The sequence below is a fragment of the Vigna unguiculata genome, chromosome 6 (genome assembly GCF_037176805.1).
Source record: "Vigna unguiculata cultivar grain cowpea cultivar isolate G323 ecotype 2 chromosome 6, ASM3717680v1, whole genome shotgun sequence".
Lineage (NCBI taxonomy): Eukaryota > Viridiplantae > Streptophyta > Magnoliopsida > Fabales > Fabaceae > Vigna > Vigna unguiculata.
In genome coordinates, this window is record NC_140797.1 from 28126166 (window position 1) to 28149134 (window position 22969).

Sequence of the window (22969 nt, forward strand, 5' to 3'; positions counted from 1 at the left end):
CAATGACTCAATATACCTAAAAAATATAATAATAAAGAGTAAAATATAAAGTGTGACTAACAAATTTAAAACACAAACCAAAATGCATGTTAACCATTTCTTGATTTCAATAATTTAGAAAGTTGATGGTTAAAGAACCACTTGCTACCACCTTTTAATAAACTGAATAACCAACTCATTATCCACTTCTTGAGGAGTAAACAAAATTTTACTTCATCATCATAGCCATGAAAATTATACATTCTTTCATAAATCTACAATGTACTAAAAACGCAAAGACAACATAATGAAAAAGAAAAACTGTAAAATTTGATATTTTATTATAATATCACCATTTACTCAAGTATAATCCTCTTTTAGTTTGACCATTTGTAATAATTTCTTTTTCATACACCAAATATGATCCAACCACATCTATCAAATTTGAAACTTGTTATAAAAGTGTTACATGTGACATCCCATTTCTAATAGAGTAATGTATTAAAATTTTGCATCACATAATTATAATATAAAAGAGCACACGACATGAAACATACATGTACTAACTATTACAGTTATCCATCATATACTCGGAAAGAAAGTTTAGGCACACCACGATGCCATAAAGAACACAAAAGTACTATTGTCTTGCAAAATACTGCTCATAGAGCAAGGAATTTAAAACTGAACACAAAGTTCTTCAAAAGGGACTCGACAGTGAGTCATAACCCAGACCATGGGAACCACCCTACACCGCAACATCGTCACCACCCTGAGAACCTCCAGGGGTTTCCACATCTGCTCACACCAATAGTATTAGTAATCATTGTAAAAAGGAAAACCAAGCAAAGAAACACACACCAAGAGAAAGGGTAAGCTAAAGCAAAAATTATTTTAATCATGTTATAGAGCAAATCAATAGTCAGATCATATTATGCATAAACAAAACAGTAGGCACACAAATCATGTGAAAGCAAACAATTTGAAGACTCTATGACTCAATATCCGAATCATACTCTTGATACATAATTCTAAAGGAAGTATGCGCCTGTGCTGCCTTCTAAACTCTGCAGAGTCTAGACGCAATGGGTTATCACCCAACACACACAAGGTTAATCCTCTAATGTCTTGGGCCCAATATGTCCCAAGACTAGGACCTCTTGTCACTCTCACCACATAAATTATTCTACTCTATGTGAGCGTGAATAATTTTTAGAGTTCAGCGTACCTTCCTTTATCTAGACATCTCCTATATCAAGGTATACACTAACCACCATCACTAAGAGTTTCCATTGAAACTCTTTTACCAACAAAATCCACATGCCATATCAAGCATTCAATTCTCATGCCAAACCACCACCAACCATAAAATCATGTTTTCCATTTCATACACAACATAAGAAGATTCCATTCAATCTCATGCTTTATAAATGCATACCAATGTCCAACCCAACCAAGTCATGGCTCATTACATAACAACATATTATGCAAACGATTTGGGATTTTAGAAATAAAACTGCAGCTTGTGTAAAGCTCCAAAAATTTTGTATTTATATTCAAATTAAAGATGATTGAATCAAGAACCAAATGCAACAAGAACCAACTTAATTGAATAACTATAGAGATATTTATGCACCAAACAAGCAACGAAGGTCAATGCTGTCAACAACCAAACTACAGGGACCTTGCGATAAAAACTGCTCTCACTACAGAGCTCTGATTCACGATCTGACCGGTCAAAGTCAAGAACTAGGTGTTAAGGATCAGCTGTTAAAATTTCAGCTCGATTCAACTGTTAACGAGTCAGGAAAGTTAATTTTACTAAAATTGCATATCAGAAAAAAGACATAGTCGCCCAACGACAAAGGCACTCGCCCAGCGACATAGAGCCATAACAAGACAACTAGAATAAAAAGGTTGTGGTCTACTTACTAATTCTTGATGGTAGAACGTCTCTAGTTTTCCCTACATCAAAAACAACTTTAATGGTTATAAAAGGCTAAAACCCTTAAAACCCTAACACGCGACCTTAAGGGAACCACTCAAATATTGAACCTTATGTCATCTTACCTTGCGTGAAGAACTTACCTTCAACGAAATCAGCAGGGAACAATTTGGGGAATACTAGGGAACAACACGATTTGGGGAGGCCACGAATTCCAAATTGGCAAGGGAAATGAATAGATTTGGGGACGGTAAGGGAATGGATGAAAATTGAAGTGGACCGCTACTTTGGAATGAATAAATCGATGTGGAATGACTAAATAGTAAAGGAGATTTTGAATATGGTGGGAAATGAACTTCGAACCAGAAGAGAGAAAAAGGGGGTTTATAGGTGAAGTGAATGTGCTAGAAGAGATTTTGGAAAATGGAGGAAGTTTCTAATCACCAAAAGAAAAAAAAGGGAGACAAAAATTAAATTCATAAAAATTTTTCATAATAGACAAAAAATTAATTAAGAAAAGACATTTCTAAATGACATATTTTACAATAATAGTATGACATTTAAAAATGTGGTGTTTTAAAAATAATGTATGACGGTTCTTAAAATATCGTATTATAATGTAAAAAACGACATTTTTAAAGAACTATCATATTAAAAACGTCATTATATACATGAGTTTTTATACTGAACATATAATTTATATTAACATATATTACGTATAAAAATATATATAATGCAGAAAACCTTATAGTACGTAAAAAAACATATATAACGTACAAAAACTTTATAGTACGTACAAAGACATATATAACGTACAAAATCTTATAGTACGTACAAATATATATATATATATATATATATATATATATATATATATATATATATATAATGCATAAAATATTTCAGTCTTGTTTCTCTCCTTTGTGTCCGTTTGGGTTATTTCTAGACCCATAAATTTAAATATTAATTGTAATTCATTTCAGATTATGTGTGTTTACACCTATCTGAGTTGATAAGCCCACAAATTTGTTTAGGGTGTGTGTTGTTGCTATGGTTAGAAATCGATAAATGGTGTGTTTGTGTTTTATGATTTTTAGGTTTTTTGTCGCTGATTTGCGTCTCCTTTAGAAGTGGGCATTGTGACTGAACTTGCAGAGGAATTATGATACCTCAAATAGAGCTTATGGTGATACCGGTTCTTGAATGAAATTGTGTGATTTGTCTAAATAATTTTGATGATTGTTTGGGAATTGGATTTTAACCATGTATACATTTGGGTATGTAACCATCTCGTTATTTTTTATTCATTTAGTTAAAATGTAATTGAATTCATAGTTTCAAGATTTGCTTTGTTCCTTCTATTTGATGGTGCCATTTGTGATTGTTTGTGCATTACTTTTTTCTGTTCATTTCGAGTCCATGAATGTGTTATCTTGCTACTGTTTCTGGGTTTATTTTCGATTTGAATGTGTGATATAATATCTTTGCCATAAGAAGTTGGATTTCATGATTCATTTTGTAGAGGTATTTTTGTTTTTGGATGGATTTAACAGGTGATAAATGCTTAGTTCGAGTTGTTTAGGTTTTGTTTAATCATGGATTGTTCTGGAGATTGGTGGGGATGGCAAAGGAGTTGAATTCAATTTTGGTGATACTAAATAAGGGTCAATTAATTAAGTTGGGAATTATGTTTGTATTTTACGTCATTTATGGGTGTTTTTGTATTTTACGTCTTTAATGTTTGTTTTAGTTGTATTTGGAGTTATCTTGATTCTTGGGTTGTGAAAGTTAGTTTGGGATATTATTTTATTAGAAAATTGTTGAACGTAAAGATGTGTTTTATGACTTTTATTGGGTAGGGTTTCATTTTCATGTTTTGCATATGAGAATTAAAAGGAGTATAAAGGTTTTAAAATATACATTTGAAGAATAAAAAAGTAATAAGTAGGAAAAATAAGAAAATCAAAATAAAATTGGATATGGATTCAGCCTATTCTTGATTTATGTGATATGCATCCTCACACCTTAATATTTGCACCTCATAATAATATGTTGTTTGTACCCGAAGTTTTTAATTGTTTTTCTTTACCAAAACTTTGGACCCTTTTTATTTTTAACGTTGTTAGATTTTTTTTATATACTTATAGTAGTTTTAGCTCCTAATTTCTTTCATGTAAGTTTTGAACCAATTTTTATAACTAAATAAAGATAAAGTTTGATTATCATGTCTAGTCTTGGACTTGCTTGATAATTAAATGTTTTCTTTAAATAAAGTTTGATTATCATGTCTAGTCTCGGACTTGCTTGATAATTAAATATTTTTCTTAAATAAAGTTTGATTATCATGTCTAGTCTCGGACTTACTTGATAATTGAATATTTTTATTAAATAAAGTTTGATTATCATGTCTAGTCTCGGACTTACTTGATAATTAAATGTTTTTTTCTAAATAAAGTTTGATTATCATGTCTAGTTTCGGACTTGCTTGATAATTAAATGTTTTTTTTAAATAAAGTTTGATTATCATGTCTGGTCTCAGACTTGCTTGATAATTGAATATTTTTCTTAAATAAAGTTTGATAGTCTCAGACTTGCTTGATAATTAAATATTTTTCTTCAATAAATTTTAATTATCATGTCTAGTCTCGGACTTGCTTGATAATTAAATATTTTTCTTAAATATATTTTAATCATCATGTCTGGTCTCAGACTTGTTTGATGGTAAATCTTTATCATGTTGAGTCTCAGATTGACTTGATAAATAATACATGTTGAGTCTTAGATTGACTCGATAAATAATACATATACATTAAAATTTAAAATAAAAAATAATAATGATAAAAAAGGATATTAATCAAATTGAAGTTTTTAATAATTTGTTTTCAAAAGAGAACTACGTAACCTTGATTTCTCATTTGTATTTGTATAAGAAGGTAGAACACCTTGTCAGACCCAAATATAAAAATTTTAAAAATGTTTTATTCATTCATATTAGTATGTTTTGTTTGTTTTTTTTGGAAAAATAAATATTTTAAAATTACATTAGTTTTGTACACTTGATTAAAGGGAACCGTCTTAGGACGAACGTGTTGGATGCTAATACCTTCGCCACAGGTAACCGACTCCCAGACTTGATCCGGTTTCGCAAACCATTTTTTTTAGGTTTTTCATAGTTTCCCAAAAACTATGATGGCGATTCCCCTTTGTAAAAATTATATTTTAAATAGATGTTTTTCTTTTATGTTTGTCGTCCCGTCACGATTTTTTCTGAGGTTGTGATAGATTGCGACTCCACTAGGAACTTTCAAGAGTCGACCCTATTAGTTGAGTGTGAAAAATATTTGTTGTTTTAAATATTTGTTTTTCCCAATTTTTTTATATTGACTTTCGTATACAAATGCCTTTACTCATATTTGTGTTGATGTCATACCCCTTTGGTATACCAATTATACTATGAACATGTGCATTGTAAACGGGATTATTATTCATATTTGTATTGATGCTCTACTCCCTTGGTATCCTAATTATATTGTGGACAAGTGCATTGTATACATGTGTCTTTACTCATATTTTGATGCCATAATCCCTTGGTATCCGATATTCCAATTAAATTGTGAACAAGTGATTGTGAAGCATGTGTATTGTGATTGTCAATAGGTGTATGGTGAATAAGTGTCTTTGTTTGTATTGGCATTGATGTCATACTCTACTCTGACGTCTTGATTATCTTGTGAAATCATAGAACCCTAGGATAGATGATAACTACTAAATATGTCCATATCTGCCTGGGAAATTTTTAGGTTATTTTGCAGGTACTGGGTTTAGGTAGTGCTAGGTTGCTCCCTACATACACTACATTGTTTAGGCTAGTTCATTCATTGAGATGTTAAGGCCCTATACCCGAGCCTGAGTGAGCCATAGGGAGTGGAGGTCCAACGATTGTCATGTTAGATCTCGGATCTACTTGGCTATTGTAAAGACTTCATCTGGAGTTTGCTTCCTCTTGACATGCCACATCTGTTAAGTCATTTATCATTGTGGATTATGTCATGAGGTTGACTTTAGCTCTAATAAAGGCCATTGAGATTATTTAGAGCTATCCATGGAAGAATCATATAAAAGTCCATAGACCCAAAATAGGTTTCTCCACACCTAATAGGACACAAAACGGGAGCATGTTTTAGAACTCCATATCTCTCAATCCTGTTATTGTTGATGATACTATATAATTGATTTTCAAATTTATCATGTTTGCATCAATATATTATATGAATAACACCTTTCAAGGTGCAAACATGCATTGCATCTTACATTAGACTTAGGCATGTCATTAACATTGCATATCATTCATGTTTTATTGAGTGCATGACTGTTTTACCAACATATCATGTGGATGAATGCCTCTTAAGGCATAAACATACATTGCATCTCATTGCATAAGTTATTCCCATATAATGCATGTTTTTAATAAATGCATCACAATTTTCATTAACATTTCATGTGAATAAGTACCTTTTAGGGCACATATATGCATTTGCATTAAACATTCAATTTTCATTCAAAATACGATGTACATAAATTCATATACATAACATGCATATTGAATTACTATTGTATAATGCATTTGTAGGTTGATATTGTTTATATACACATAGTGAGTCTCCATGCATTTGTCTCTACAATCATTAGGTCCATGCTAATAAAAAATGAAAGAAAAGCAAAAACAAGATCATGGTGTTTTGAGTCGTTTGTTTATTGCAAACTGTCAAATTTTTTTTTTTTCAAAAAAAAAACAAAAGATGAATGAATAAAAGGGAAGAGAATAATAAAGGATGTCACATTTTTTCTATGGTTGAATGTTTAAATCAAGAATAAGTAGTTGACTTTTTTGAAACCAGTGGTGTATGCATTGCTTGATAACCTTTTCCTTCTGCCATTCCTAAAATAATAAAGGATATGCCTTAATGACACTATCTTAGCCCAAAAATAAGCATGAGTTTTACACTGGGGCAAATCTGTTGAGTTTTTCTTGCTTGTGTTGGAAGGTTATCCCTGAATCCATCAAGGCAAATAAAAAAAAGAGAAAAGAAATAAAAGAAAAAGAAAAATGAAGAGTTCGCTAGACTAAAAACCCGAAAGGACGGTTTAGGCAAAAGTGGATGAAATAAAGAAAAGTAATTTGTGTTACCCTTAATTTCATTGTAAGATTAATCTTTGTAAAAATAAACAGTCAAGATTCAAATAGATGAGTGGTCGTTTTCCTTCTCCAATAAAATAAGATATCCGTTGTACCCTCTTTGGGCCAAAAGCAATACTTTCTTTCATATTATCCCTATACAAGGGTTAACAGCATGATGAGATCACCTCAAGATACAATGATCAAAATGCAAAAAGAAAGATTGAAAAGCGAATGTGATTCAAGATCAAATGAATAAGAAAAATATGAAGTCGAATTGATCAAGGAGAGAAGAAAGATGATGATGATAAAATATGAAAAAAGAGTTATAAAGTTGTGGCAAAATGAAGGAAAATATACAAAAAGAAAGTAGAAAAATGAAAAAAGAAGAAAAATAATCAAATTTTTTAGGATAATCAAGATAACATCAGGTTGATAATTCTTGTGCCAAAAATGAAAACTCACAAATATTTTATTTGAGCCTTTATACCCTTTCTTTCTAAACCATTTTAACCCCTGGTCACGTTACAAGTTCAGCAAAGTCCACTCTGATTGAAAAATGACTAATTTAGTTTTCACAATGGTTAATTTAGGCAAATTTTAGGGTAATGTATTTCTTGTCCTTAACTTTCATAGATTTATATTCTCCATTCATTTTTCCTAACATGCCAAACTGGGCAGCTTTGAGTATCTCACAAATGTCTCACTTTAACCTCCTGAGAGGAAATTGTGAGAAACAACATACTTGCATGTGCATGGTTGTCTCAATTCTCTAAAATTTTCCAAATTCATTCTTCATACTTTTCAATAGGCTGGACAATCAAGCATGTATGCATCATTATTGTGAAAGAAAAAAAAAGTCAAACATATAAATGTCATTTTGAACATTGAACTTCAGAATTTGTGGCATATCTCATTTTCAAAAATCAAATGCTATAAAAATGAAAAAAGGAAAAAAGAAATCCAAATGCTATGATAAATATTTTCTATTATAAATAAAATCTTAATTAATATAAAAAATAAAAAACCTATTTCTTATTTATAAGTTTAGCACCACCACCTTCCTTCCTAGTAATGAAAAGATCAACATTAAATATTACTTTTTATTAATGATTTTTCGGATACTATTAAAAATAAATATTTAACCCTTGCAAAAGTAAGAAAATAATAAAAAAGGTGTATTATTTTTTAGATCTTCTCTAACACGTAACTTTTACTTTTTAGTCTCCGAATTTTGTCACCAGCATTAATATTTACATCTTTAATCAAGTCATATTAAATATTATTTCCAATCATTGAAAGGAAAAAAAATATTGTACAAAATATTAGTGAAACAGGTTATACGCAATTCATTTGCTTGCATAGCATAACTTAACATAAGATTATATAAGAAAGATTTTTTTTTTTTATATTATCCATTCATGGTAAGTAAATATTAATTCTGTAAGGGAAAAGTTAAATAATAAAAGGAGAAGGTTTAAGAAAATGTGCAAATGTAAACAATGCATAGAATATAAAAATAATATTGGATTAAAGAAAGGAAACTCAAAAAATATTAAATAATTACAATAAATGTCATTTAATTAAAATCTGTAATGGGGGGTTTAAGTTTAAGGCTCTATTCGTATCAAAGGATTGATTTAATACACTGATTCACGACGACGGATTATAAAAAAAAGTTGTGTGCGTTTTAGAGGATTTGCACAGATGGATGAAGATGAATTTACGGGATTCCATTCAAAACACATCCTTCGGTTTAGTGAAGATTTGAGAGAATGAGGAATAAATTTACTTTTATATCCTCGCCTCTTAACAGCTAAAATATGATTCTTTTATATATATATATATATATATATATATATATATATATAAAATTAATAATAATTTTAAATAATAGTAGTTATTATAAAAATAATAATAATAATTTAATATATTTTTTTTTAAATTTTTTTAATAATATTTTTTAAAATTTAATATTTTTAACTAATTTATTATTTCATATATTTTTATCATCAAGATATTTTAGTAATTTTCAAATTTTATCTATTATAACTTTTTATTTTATCATTCACATCACTCAAATCACTCACTAACTTTCACAAAATTCATCTTCAAATCCATTCACTTCACCCTCTAAATCCACTCAAAGAAACACACATATTCATCTACACAAATCAACACAAATTCATCTTCATACTCTCTTTCAAATTTATCTTCTTAAGTGAACAGAGCCTAAGGGAATCTGGAAGGAATAGCATAGTTGATTTAGAAAAAAAAAATCATTTATTAGAAAGTGATGTGACCGATTAAAAAGAAAAATAATGTTTTGAATGGAAATAAAAATCCTAAAAGGATGACAAAAAAAATTCTACTATCTATCAAGTGGCTTTAGTATATAGGTATAAGTATAGATCTGATTTTATTATTTTAAGTTCCAATTGTCACATGAATCCTTCAAGAGTCTGGAATGTCATATTCTAGTTTCCATTATTTCAATTTTATTAATTGAATTTTTGAAAATCATAATTAGAAATATCATAGCATATATAATTATAATTATTTATGATATGTTTGGAACTAAAATGACAATTATAATACTTAAATGACCCAAATATCAGAACTAAAATTACACATAAACTGAATTAATAAATAATGAACTAAAATACCATGGTTGAAATACTTTTTAAAAACAAATTAAACTTTAATTCTAACTAATTAAAATGTGAGTGAGAAACTAGAACTTCCCAAAAGGTACAATGGAGGAACCCATTGGTACCAAGAACCCATTATTTATTAGGTTTTTTCTTCCAGAAAGAGAATAACAGCACCCCACATGCCACGTGGTCCCCATTCAATTTCCTCATCCCAATTCTCATCCCTCCGATGCATGAATATCCAACGGTCTTAAACCGTCCACGATCTCTCACACCAGCCTTTGATTACACGAATTCGACATGGTTCACGTTGCTCCACGATTACCCCTTGTATACCGTCAGATCTTTCAAGATCCAACGGCCATAGTTGCGTTTAGAACCACAGAACATGGCAGCGGGAACAAGAGCTGAAGTAAGAGAGAGAGAGAGAGAGAGAGATGGGTTGGTGAAGGTTTTCAAGAAGATGGAACGAAGTGGTGGGATGGTAACAGGGTCGCATGAAAGGAATGAACTTGTTAGAGTTAGACATGGTTCCGATAGTGGGGTTCGTTCTTCTGGCTCTGTTTCGACATTTTTTCTTCGTTGGACTTTTCATGAAGACCGTGTTTCCTGTTTCTCTTTTTGCGTCTGAGAGTTTTGTTCTTTCACTGTGTGCGATTGACTTCATAGTTTAAGTTTATATGCTTGCAATGCAAATGGGTCTTACAAGTTGTGTTCTTTCTTGAGAGTGTGTTGGAGTGGCTTGTTTTTCTTCTTCTCCTTGCATGGAGGTTTGGGTTGGATTGTTTTTTGCATTTTTTTGGTCGGTTAGCTAAACATTGTTTCGTGGTGTTGGTAGGATGGTTGGATCTTGATGTATTTGATTGCTAGTGTGATTCCCCATTGGTGGTGTTGTTTAGGAGTTGAATTTGAATTTGAATTTGAATTTTTAAATTACATGTAGTGTGTGGTTTTGAATCAACATCTGGCAGGTGATAACTGAGAAGTTTTTCTTTGAAATAGTACTGCCTAATCATCTCTTGGATGATGAGGCCATTGGCACTTGAAAGAATTTTGATTGCGGGTTTCTGGTGTTGGTAATGAAAAATGGTTGTTAACTGTAGTTGATTGTTGGATCCTGATCATACAAAAGATTTCAATGCAAATTCATTGAAAAATCTTGTCATGATGGAATCTTACATGTTTGTGTTCTTCTAAACTTATATGGATTGGGTTTGTTGCTTTTGCATATGATCTTGCAAGAGATTGATCCGCATAGACTTAAATTTTGGTCATGGAATTCTAATTCTGACTTTTATAATCTCTATACTCTGCAGTCTAAACCCTTGAAGAATTTAAATGGTAAGATTTGTCAAATATGTGGTGATACCATTGGATTAACGGCTACTGGTGATGTCTTTGTTGCTTGTCACGAGTGTGGCTTCCCACTTTGTCATTCTTGTTACGAGTATGAGCTGAAAAATGTGAGCCAATCTTGTCCCCAGTGCAAGACTAGATTCACAAGTCAGCAAGGTTAGCCTGTGCATAAATGCTTTTTGTTTTTGGTCTTTCCCACATCAGAATTTACAATGAACAAGATGAATATGGATATCAGAGGGCGCTGGAGTGGAAGGTGATGATGATGATGAAGAAGATGCTGATGATCTAGATAATGAGATCAACTATGGCCAAGAAAACAATTCCAAGGCAGGGATGCAATGGGAAGAAGATGCTGACTTCTCTTCATCTTCTGGACATGATTCTCAAATACCAAATCCCCATCTACCAAACGGGCAACCGGTAAAGTATTTACCTGATTCTGTCATTTCTCAATTGGGGTTAAATCACAAGTGTACCAGCAAAAATGTGTGAACTTGTACACGCCCCATTGGTTGAAGTTATGCATGCTCAGACTCAATTACTGGAAGTTGTACAAGCTTGAGTAAAGTTTGAAAATTATGAAAACCTCGAAGATATTGCTCTTATGTTTTTCACTTTTAATGTTGTGATACGCTTAGTTATATGCTCAATTTATTTCTAGCTTGTAATTATGTATGTATCACTTGTGTAGCTTAGGTTGTTTAGATATAGACAAGTATGCTACTAATTTTGTTTGAACTTTGTAATTATTTACTGTAACAAGTGTTCTGTATGTTATATTTCATGAAATAATGTATGTATTTTACTTAGACTTCATTGACATCATAGTTGGTACATCATTATGCATCAATGATACACTGAATACTAATACTAATATAAACTAATTTTTTCTTTTATGGTTAGATGTCTGGTGATATTCCATGTGCTACTTCTGAGGCTCAATCTATGCAAACTACATCAGGTCCTATGGCTACAACAAAGCAACCGGGTATGCAGTTAACCAGAAGTGCTGGCACCATATCACATTTTATGGCTATCTCAACATTTTTGAATGAAAAGTGTCTTTTTATAACTGTTCCTATGAGTCTTAAATCTTGCAAAAAAATTCAAAATTCTTCGATTGCTTGAAATTTGTATAAGAGAAAATTTTCTTTATAAAATCTGTGAACTTTTATGTTTTGCAAAATACCTCGACTGTATGTGATTAAACGTTTTAAAAATAAATTATGAAACATCCTTTTTCAATATCTAGTATCCTTTTCAGTTTTGTTATAAATGTTGTACTATGTATAAGAGTTTTCCTTTTGTGGAGTTTTTCTTTCTCTAAAACTGAAGAGCAAACATGAATTAAAGAAAATAATTAATGTTTAGAAAAGGTTTCATGACTCAATATACCATTCTTATTGTGTCGGTTTCATGATAACAGACAAAAATGGTTATTGTGGGTTTGAACTTGTGAGTTTGGCACAATCCAGGTCCTGAAAGTGACGAAGAGATAAGGAGAGTGCCGGAGATTGGAGGTGAAAGTGCTGGAACTGCAGCTTCTCGGCCGGATGGTGGTTCAAATGCCGGTGCAGAACGTGCTCAGGGGACCGGAGAGGGTCAGAAGAAGAGAGGGAGAAGTCCAGCTGATAAAGAAAGCAAGCGGCTTAAGAGGTATACATATAAACTTGGTCCTGTCTAGCCTCTACCGAAACCTTTTCTCCTATGACTTACTGAGGGAATTTGAAATGGAAATAGGCTATTGAGGAACAGAGTTTCGGCTCAACAAGCAAGGGAGAGGAAGAAGGCTTACTTGATTGATTTGGAAACAAGAGTCAAAGACTTGGAGAAGAAGAATTCAGAGCTCAAGGAAAGACTTTCTACTTTGCAGAATGAGAACCAAATGCTTAGACAAGTATGCTAATTTCGCTTATTTTGTTAGCATGGGATCAACATTATCACAATATATACATGTCTCTAACTCATTATCATCAATGTCTGATGTTATTCTTCTTTGAATGGGCTATGTGAAGTTACATTTGATAAAATTGATTCATTACTTGCTCTACCCATTTTTGACTTGTGTACTCTAAAATTTATTTCACAAAGGAACAAAGGGGATATTCATGTTAGCTTATGCATGGTTTATGAAACCATCAATATCAGTTTAGTCTTTCAATTTGATTGAACGAGTTTCTTCATAAAGCTTTTGGAGAGAATAAATAAGAAGAAAAAACTGAAATTAATTTCTTCACAAGTTTAAATTATTCTTTGCATGAGCTAATTTATGCTCATGTTCCTTTTATTCCTGTTTTATATGCACATGGAAAAAATACCAAGGTTTCATAAGCTTGTAATTTCTCCTATCCTATGTGCTCATAGCAGACATCTTTTGGTACTTATTTACTAGAATTCACTACCAAATTTGCATAGTTTATCCCTAATGTGTGTGAAAACTTGTCTTTAATGATAATCACAACATCCCAAGGGAGATCAGTAGTCTTTGGTTGGGAGAAATCTGTGGCAGGAAAAAAAAAGTTCATGCATTGCTGTGTCATTTTTGTTTGGTTTTACCTTTACTGAATCATGTAATTGCTCTTTGTAGATATTGAAGAATACAACAGCAAGCAGAAGAGGGAGCAATAGTGGTACCAATAATGCTGAATGAACATAATGGCAAACGATGACAGAAAATTTATAGCTGGAGTAGATTTAGAGAGAGTATATTAGCAAGAAAAAGAGTATATTAGCAAGAAAGAGCAAAAAGAAGTAATTAAACATTAGTTTTGATGATTCTTTTCTAGGTGTGCTTTTGGAATACAGTGAAGTAAAGGATGATCCTCAAGACATGTTTTATCCTAAAATATTGTAATCTGATGTTCCACTGTTTATGAGTAATGTAATTATCATACAAAAAATTTTAGTCTCCTTGTATTTTAAATAATCATCAAACTACTCTATTACTCATCATGGTTATGCACCATTTGGTGAGGAGGTTCATTAATCAATTGTCATATACACCTAATTAAATCAGTAATGAATTTTGAAAGAGACTGATATTGATTTACTTGTTTGAAGCATAAATATGTGCTTGAGTTGGCTTGATAATTGGTTAAAATGTAACTATACTACTTAATTGGCTTAGCAACTATCAGTTAATGGGGGATGGCCATTGAAAATGTGAATATATCTATATAAGGTTTTTAGTTAAATCAATATCCTATAGTTCAAATCTTAAGAATGAGTGTTATTGTGTCTGGATTAAATATATTATTAAATATATTTTTAGTCCTTTAATTTTTAAAAAAAATTAAAATTAATTTTTTTCAAAATTTTAAATTTTAAAAATGTTTAAATTTAATTTTTTTAATTAAATTTTATTAAATTTATTTGATGTTTTAAATGTATTTTATAATAATATTTATATTATTTATATTATTTGACATATTTTAATTTTAATATTAATTAAAAAATTATTTGAAATATAAAATAAACTTACTGACATTTAATTAAAATAACTAAATTTATATAAAGATGAAAATTTGGTTTAAAATTTCAAAAATAAACTAATAAAATTTAAGAAATAAAAATATATTTCATTTCGGTGTTAACTATTACATAGGAAGAAGGTGAGTATTTGTAATCATTTTACTCTGTTCTTTTCAAGTAAGATTGTGATGGGGTGAAACTGACAATTATTTTCATTAAAAAGTTGACACTTCGATTTTACTTTTTGGAATTTGGTTCTAGATTTTCAATTTAACTTTTACCGGTGTATTGCCAATAAAATAATTAATTTAACGTCTATTCTGAATATATATTATTTTAGTTTGAAATTTCCTTTTAGTAAAGTAATGACTAACACTTATTGAAATTACGAGAAAGAATTAAAATCTTATTTTATATATTTAGTCTACTTCAATATTTATAACATTATATCATGGAAAAAAAATGTACTTTAGTAAAGATTAATATGATAAAACAAGAGATGGAGGTAAGGTAATAAAGCAATAAACTTATCCAATGTTTGAATTTTGAAAAAAGAAAAGGTTATTAAGTATTGTAAGTGTAAATATTTGAGAAATAATACTTATCTCTCTAAAATAAAAATTCTAATTCAAGTGACTGGTTGACCAGATTCTGTTAAAAACACCAGACATTTTTTTTTTGACAGAAATTAGTGATAAAAAAAGTCCTAAACCCTAAAATTAAGAAAAAATAAGTATGATATTTAATATGATGTAAAATGTGAGTTGAAGATTTATGCTTTGTTTGGTTTCTATTTAGGTTTGTGAAAGGGACCATACATAAATTTAAATTGATGCATATTTATTGTCATAGGTTCATGATTTCAACAAACTATTCTTCCAATTCTAACTACAATCACAAAAAGCCTAATACCTAACTTATCCCCACACATAAATTACAACAAATAGCTTATAGGTACAGTAATCTCTTGTAGCAATTAATTGGTGAAACAAAGTCTTTATGAAAGCACAAAAATTGAAATTATTATACAATTCATTGTTCTTCTCTTCAAATATTAAATTTGACTATCCTTGTGGTGTTAGTTTGAAATGAAATATTTGTTAAGAATTTTTTTTCAAAGTATCCCTTGTTTAACAAATATGAAGTGTTAGGAATACATTTTGTAACGATTGTTTTAGACAAGCCTGTGTTGGAATTTATTAAAACTAAAAAATTAGTACAAAATCAATAATAAGAAGTGACTCTTATTATTCTAGTAAATTTCAACTCACGAGAGTGTGTAAAAAAAGGTTTTTCAAAATTTTCTCTCGTAAATTTAAAAAATGAATAATAATTTTTAAACAGCTATTTTTTTCAAACATTTATTATACACATGTTACCTTTTTTTAATTTTTTTTTTCTTTCTATCATACCATATCATATCATTATTAACTTTTTCCTTTGATAAAAATATCACACCTATCACCTCGACATATAGATCATTAAGAACAACAAGATATGAAGAAAAAACATGATAATATATAAAAATACCCTCACAACTAAATACATCAAGAGAACCATTAATAACATCATCAATATTACATTTAAACCAATGAGAAGGTGAAGGAAGCTAAAAAAAAAATAAGAACATAGAAATCAACCTTACTAAGATGTATGTCAATTCCAAAACTATTAAGAATAATCACCTCTTGGACATTATATAACCATTACAACAATTCCCAGTTCCTAAATACTTTTATACTGTTAAGTGTCTATCTTAAATTCTTAACAATTTACTTAGAAGATTAATAGAATATGTAGTCTTTTTTTTTTTCAAAAAAAAAAAAAGGTTTGTGGTGAATTTGATGAGGATGAGAGAGTGAGAAATAAGGTGAGAAGATGCAATTATTTGTGATATACAAGAGAATGAAAGAAACAATGCATTAAAGTTGAAAGTAGAGAGTATGTTGATGTTGAAAGGAGTGTAAAAGAGGATAATATATATATTTTACAGAATTTTTGAAAGAGCAGAAAAGGAAGTGAAGAGAATAAATAGGTTGTGACTCAAATCCTTGAAGGAATGAGAGGAATAGTGTTCTTAAAGTATGCACTGGCAGCAGCAACTCCACTTCCAAGCTTTACAGGGTAACCCACATCTTGCAGTATCATCTCCACACCAGCTAGACATCCCAACAGTTGCAACTGAAAATATATTACAACGATTATCAAATTTAAATCTAGGCAACTTGGAACTAAGAACTAATGCAAACAAGTTTTTTCTTATTTTAATAAATCATGTTAGACATTACGATCAAGTTCTTGCATCTCAGCATATATAAGCATATATATGAAAATCTAAACGTGAGTTAAAGTTTTACATTGAGTAAATACAAGAAAATCAAACAATTATATAAAGAAGAAGATCTATAAACCTATTGTCTTAGAGGTTTTGGATCAAAGTCAGTATCAATTTTTTATATAAACAAAAACTCATCTCTGATTGGTATTGTGTTTTCCCAATAAATCTTCTTTCAAAAACTTCTCACCAACTTAGTTGGTACTCTACAACTTCAAGAATAATTTTCCATCACATGAACATTTATCACATTGGGTAAAGAATCAGAAGTCCAAGTAAGAAACTTTAAGTTAATGAAAAGACAAGTCTTCTACATTTTACTACATTGATTTCAGAAAAGCCAGTTCCACATTCATAATTTGATATTGTTTCTTTGTGCACTATCCCTATCACAGTTTTGAAGCTTTCAAGATTGAAGTTGGACAGAAAGTCATCAAAGCTAAAATGGCAATATTTTATGTAATACATCCAACAACCAAGATCAAGAAAAACAAAACACTTATGGTTTTTTTAACATATGTACCTTTAGATACTCGATTCAGAGTAGCTAACCAATGAAATTTTGTATAGAATATGTATATTGATTATTCAATGATTATTCTTTATTTTTGTATACAAATTGGGAATCAACATTACCTCATTCAAGTAGCCAAGATGTCCAATTCTGAAAACCTTGCCAGCAACTTTGTTGAGTCCAAGACCTAAGCTCAAATTGTATCTCTTCCATGCCCTTCTAACTATTTCAGCACTATCAATGTAAGAAGGGACAACAACAGCAGTCACTGTGTCACTGTGCCACTCTTCCTTTTGGGTGCAATTCTTCAAACCCCATGCCTCTACAGCAAGTCTGCATTCACCATATTCAACACCTATCATATTCATTATCTTATACACATAACCTTTGATCATTTCTCAAACCAGTAACTTTTTCAACTAAACACTGATATCATTCAATCATAAATTAACACATACATTGGATTTCATTGTAACTATACCGTATTAGTCGATCCGTCTACAAAGAACCATGAGTACCAATCGGTTCTTTATAGACGGATCGACTGTACGGTACAGCAACCATTCTTTGACTAGCATGTCATCATGGCTTACCTGGTTGCTGTGCCTAAACGGTTGTGCCTTGCAATCACATTTTCAAGTCCTTCTTCAAAAACCAGATCAAGAGCAGCTCTGAGACCATACAGCAGATGTATGGAAGGAGTGTATGGCCAATAGGTTCCTAACTGGTAGAATTTCAGGTAGTCTTTCCAGTCAAAGAAAACTCTGAGTGATTTAGCAGTTTTTGAGGCTTCAATAGCTCTAGGTCCTGCAACCACAATACCTATCCCAGTGGGAAGGGAAAGGGCCTTCTGAGAGCCAGTTATGGCCACATCTACTCCCCATTCATCCATGCGAAAATCAAGAGCACAAATTGAAGACACTCCATCAACAATTAACAGTGCTGGATGCCTGTAGGAATCTGAGTGTCCAAAGAAAAATGTGAGAAGTTTTTCATGAAGAAGAAAATAACATTAAATGATTTGATACATTTGCATTTGCAGACCTGGAAAAGACACTAGGAACTCATTTTCATCAGATAATGACAGAATTTATGTCAATATAGCCATGGTAGAACTATGTGTAAACCAATGCACCTGGTTTTGTTAAAATTATTATTTAGTATCTCAAAAAATTTTATTTTGCCCCTTCTAATCTTTTATATTTGAACCCAGTGATCACTACTTTATGATAGATCTGTGTGTAATTGAGAGTGTACAAATACAACACTCGATTTGTCACCACTGACTCAGGGTCTTAAATCTGTCACTAAACATGGTATTTGAGTTCACTTGTGGTGTTGCATGTGAATAATTTGGCAAAGTTTCAGATGCATACTTAGATCACAAGAGTCAAGTTAAATACTAATGATCTATGCAGCAGATGTCTCACTATGAATTCTGATTGGACAGAAACAGTTTGACAGTTACGCTTGCATTCAGTGAATGCAGAGCAGTTATGTGTTTGGACAAAGTACTAAACTAAGTAGTCCTTCAAAGTACAATAGATGTTATAGGACAAAAGAAAAAAAACAGCTAAAACTGCAACCAAAATATGTCCAATGGAACCAAGAGCAGCCATGAACAATAATATCTTTGATCATAGATAAACACTTCTAGGAGAAAAAGTTTTAGAATTTTTTGTCGTGTACTGTGGAGTAACCTATTTCATTTTTATCTTCTTAACTTTCCCTTTTAAAGTACTTAGGGAGAAACTAGTCTAAAATGTTGATTTTGGGCTGTTTCAGTGTACAGAGAATAAAAGGGTACACATGTGGAGATTCAATGAGAAAAAAGTTATGATTTTTAGTCCATTAAATGAAACACTCACCGAGAATTTGTCTCACTTTGGCCAAGTTGTTGGTGACCCCAGTTGCTGTCTCATTGTGAACAATGCAAATTGCTTTTATAGTGTGTGCAGTGTCTGAAGCAATCTTTGTTTCCAGAACATCAAGCTTAGCACCCTGGCCCCATTCACTTTCCACAACATCAACATTGAAATTCAGACGTTGCTGCTGATCAATCCAAAGCAAGCTGAATTGGCCAATCAGAAATGATACAATTCTATCCCCAGGAGACAGTGTGTTTGTGAGAGCACTCTCCCAAGCACCAGTACCTGAACCATATTCAAAACCATTACTCAACAACAACAAAACTAGAAAACCATTACCATGTGAATAATAGAGTAATTGTTCTTGTAAAACCACCTTACTCTCTATGCTTGTAATAACTCCCACACACACACACACAAGAACAGTAAAGATATAAAAGAAAAAGAACATCTAATACTATCATTATTCTAGATTACCATATAGGAGTTTTGCCAATATTTTCATGAATATATAATGTAAACCTTCAAATCAAATGTAAAAAGTATATAATATAAGGAGTAAATTCAGCATGGATGATTAACAGAGCTGATTAGGTTTGTAGTTGGATGCATCTAAGATATCTATGTAAAAATTAGGTTAAATTAATTAGTAGGTCTTCAAGCCATTTGGAAATTTTTATTTAGGTCCCTGACTAAAAAAATTGAAAAATATTTTTTTGACAATGACAAAGTTACCAAATAGAGTAACTTTTTATCTTTTTATGGAAGTTAAGAAAATAAAGTAATAAAGTTTTAGGATTTTTTTTACCAAAAATGGTTGTTTGTCAAAGATTGTAAAAAAAACTTTGTCAAAGTATTATTTTCCAAAAAAATTATTATAACTGAGTCCTTGATCTTGGAAGAATTTTTGTGTTGGATCTTTGGAATTAGTTTACGAAGGTTTGGAACTACAAGAAAATGACAATTTGTGGTGGTTTTACAAATCCATGGCCTAAACTGAAAAAAAAAATATCACTATCAAATATCTAATTATACTTTTTACTCTGCTAAGGTAATTAAAATTTTCAAATAGTTCAAGGACTTGCTGGTTAATTTAACCTAAAAGTATAACCATTAAATCCTCATTATTAAGATAATAATATAACCTAACTGATTTTCTCAAAATTGCAAAACACACCCTTAAATTTTTGTTATTTACAACTTAATCCCTGATATGAAAAACATGCACTTCATCCTCAACATTTTCAAAGCATACAGGATAGATTCTTCATTAATTTTCAGCATACACAGAAAATGTTAAGGACTGAAATGCACCCTTTTAAAAGGTTAGGACAAAGTCACTCATACCTTGAGTTTAGGAAACTGAAAAAGGTATTATCATAAGAACACTAAGATCATAATAGCTTGTTTATGCATACCAGTTGTAGGGATGAGAAATGGGGTTCCAGTAGTGGTCTTGAAAATCTTCTTGACATCTTCAAGCAGAGTTTTTGTGAGAGCTGGAATAGCTGGAGAACGGTAGTCCTCATTGTTTCTGTTCATGGCCCTAATGATCTGGTCAGGGATGTTAACTGGCCCTGGAACAAAGAGGTGGTTCCTTCCTGGTGCATTGAAATAGTCCATCTTCTCTTGCTTCAAATTTCAACCACTTCTTTTGGATTTTCCCACAAAGAGTCCTCTAAACAAAATCCATCAAAAAGTCAGCTTTAACCACCTTCTGAATCTTTTATCATAAACTTTCTGCATGCACTGCTATTTACTGTTTCATTGTTCCTTGGTTCAGGAGATTTGTGACAGAAACATGAACCTTAATGAGTTTGCCAACTAATAACACAGGAAATTCATGTTTAACTGCTAAAAAACCTAGTTCAGAAGGTAAGTTACACAAAGTTGGTCTCAAGGACAGAACAGAAACTGCTTAAAGTGTACATGTTATTGGTTATCATTATGCAACTGTATGGATGACCTTTAACAGTAACATAATATCAGAAAAACACAATAAAAAGTATCCTTTTTCATCAAAAGCTTTGTTGTGCTTTTATAGTTATCATTTAAAATATGCTTTGTGTGTCTATCTTTCAGACACCCTTTTCTGCAATTAATAAGAAAAGCTGAAATCATCAGCTTAAAATATTAGAACTGATACACAACTGAATTCTGCTTTCAGAAAATTCACTGAGAAAAAGATTGTAACAAAACAAACTGTATATCGAAGAAAACACAGCAGAATATATCGGTGGACAGAACAAGAGGAAAGACATGCTCTGAGTTGAAACTTGAGCACCAGTAACTAAATCAACACATGAAGGAAACTGTGATTACCAATCACCCCTCTTGGTTTTTCCACTTCCAAAGCCAATTTTACAGTAAAGATAATAACACAGAGCATGAGTTTAAGATCGTTCTTAAGAAAATTCAACTGAAAGAGCCAACTAAACACACGCACACACACAACATAATATGTATGTATATGATGAAGAGAGAATGAGAAAAAGTGAGTATACGTGGGAAGAAGGAGGAGCTTTACAGAGTTTTTGTGGAATGTGGCAGAAGCAAGTAAGAGCTGTGTCTGGTGTTGTTAGAAGGTTATTATATAAAAGTATAAATGGGAAAATTATTTTTTTTATGATGAAGAGCTGTGGTGAAGCAATGAAGTGCTAAGGTGGGGCCAGGTCATGTCACAGGTAGAAGATAAGAGGGAGAAACTTTGAACCTTGAGGCTGAGAATGGATGAAGAGGGAACCTCTAAGTTTTGGCTTGGATTTGCTCTGAAATGGCACATCATATCAACAATTTAGCTTCATCTCTAAAAGCCAAAAGGTTATCCATATTCCAAGTTTCTTGCTCCTTCATTGCCTTCTAATTTTTATCATTATCATCATCATTCACATAATATATTTGTAAGACAACCAATCTCACACGATATCAGTGTGGAAATAGTTTTGCTTTGGTTTTTAAACAATCAGAGGTTCTAATAAAAGGCACTGATGGTATCATTTGATGCATAATATCTAATTATCAGTGTTAGTTATTAATATTTTATTTGATGATAACACGATTGATCTAGAATGTGAAATGAAGTTGATGTGAGTGTAAAGATAGGTAATAAGAGGGTATTTTACTAGAACATAGAATATGAATATGAGAATGATGAAGGTTGAGGCTAAGAAAGGAGGATGAAAGATAAAGAGATAAAACAATATGAGCCACAGCTGAGGTGTGGGAAATGAGGGTGGTAGCTATCGTTTTCGTGCGTCCAAAGTTTCCACGTAAGACCTTTCCCGCAATCACTCTGTTTTTTCAATTTTACCACTTCATCACCATTTTTTCAATTTGTATTCGATCAAAGTTTTAGTTTTAGTTTTGCTTTTGGTTTTATTTATGTATGAAAAATTATTACCAACCAGAGTTACTCATTTCATAGAGTTCAAAATCTTTTCTAATTTTTTTCTTGTTAAAATATATTTATTACAATGAATGTAAATAAGTGTATTTTGAAGGACCAATACCGAAATATTAATAGAGAATCCAAATTGCATTTAATATTAAGAATTTTTTTACTAAAAGTATAATTACTGTTGTTAGTTATGTTATTTGTGAGTAAAGTCCATGTATTAAGTAGTTGTTCAATAGATAAATAAGGCATACTAAGAATTAAGAATTGAGGA

At 31.1% G+C, this 22969-nt stretch overlaps 2 protein-coding genes across 3 annotated transcripts; one reads left to right on the plus strand and one right to left on the minus strand.

Annotated features, from left to right (window-relative positions):
• Window positions 1-10127: 10127 nt before the first annotated feature.
• LOC114186703 (cellulose synthase A catalytic subunit 1 [UDP-forming]-like) lies at window positions 10128-14099 on the plus strand. Its single transcript, XM_028074678.2, has 7 exons — window positions 10128-10298; window positions 11071-11266; window positions 11349-11533; window positions 12017-12101; window positions 12589-12769; window positions 12854-13010; window positions 13701-14099. The coding sequence occupies exons 1-7, from the start codon at window positions 10143-10145 to the stop codon at window positions 13761-13763; spliced, it is 1023 nt and encodes a 340-aa protein (XP_027930479.1). The 5' UTR covers window positions 10128-10142; the 3' UTR covers window positions 13764-14099.
• Window positions 14100-16480: 2381 nt separating this feature from the next.
• On the minus strand, window positions 16481-21980 carry AGT (alanine:glyoxylate aminotransferase). Of its 2 annotated transcripts, none has more exons than XM_028074633.2 (6): window positions 21829-21980; window positions 20720-20979; window positions 19302-19586; window positions 18027-18393; window positions 17556-17766; window positions 16481-16765 (listed from the first exon to the last, which is right to left on the minus strand). In XM_028074633.2, the coding sequence occupies exons 2-6, from the start codon at window positions 20922-20924 to the stop codon at window positions 16628-16630; spliced, it is 1206 nt and encodes a 401-aa protein (XP_027930434.1). In that variant the 5' UTR covers window positions 20925-20979; window positions 21829-21980; the 3' UTR covers window positions 16481-16627. The 2 variants fall into 2 exon arrangements, with proteins under 2 accessions (XP_027930434.1, XP_027930432.1); XM_028074631.2 differs by having other exon boundaries at window positions 21806-21964.
• Between the last annotated feature and the right edge of the window lie 989 nt (window positions 21981-22969).

What these genes read in the sequence shown, in the direction of transcription:
- LOC114186703 (XM_028074678.2), top strand. Translation starts at nt 10,143, where the DNA reads ATGGCAGCGGGAACAAGAGCTGAAGTAAGAGAGAGAGAGAGAGAGAGA. An exon ending in TAGATTCACAAGTCAGCAAG is followed by an intron (nt 11,267 to 11,348) that starts GTTAGCCTGTGC and finishes TATGGATATCAG; the next exon opens with AGGGCGCTGGAGTGGAAGGT. An exon ending in GAAAGCAAGCGGCTTAAGAG is followed by an intron (nt 12,770 to 12,853) that starts GTATACATATAA and finishes AAATGGAAATAG; the next exon opens with GCTATTGAGGAACAGAGTTT.
- AGT (XM_028074633.2), bottom strand. Translation starts at nt 20,924, where the DNA reads ATGGACTATTTCAATGCACCAGGAAGGAACCACCTCTTTGTTCCAGGG. An exon ending in CAAAGTGAGACAAATTCTCG is followed by an intron (nt 18,394 to 19,301) that starts GTGAGTGTTTCA and finishes TTGGACACTCAG; the next exon opens with ATTCCTACAGGCATCCAGCA. An exon ending in CGTTTAGGCACAGCAACCAG is followed by an intron (nt 17,767 to 18,026) that starts GTAAGCCATGAT and finishes TGGTGAATGCAG; the next exon opens with ACTTGCTGTAGAGGCATGGG.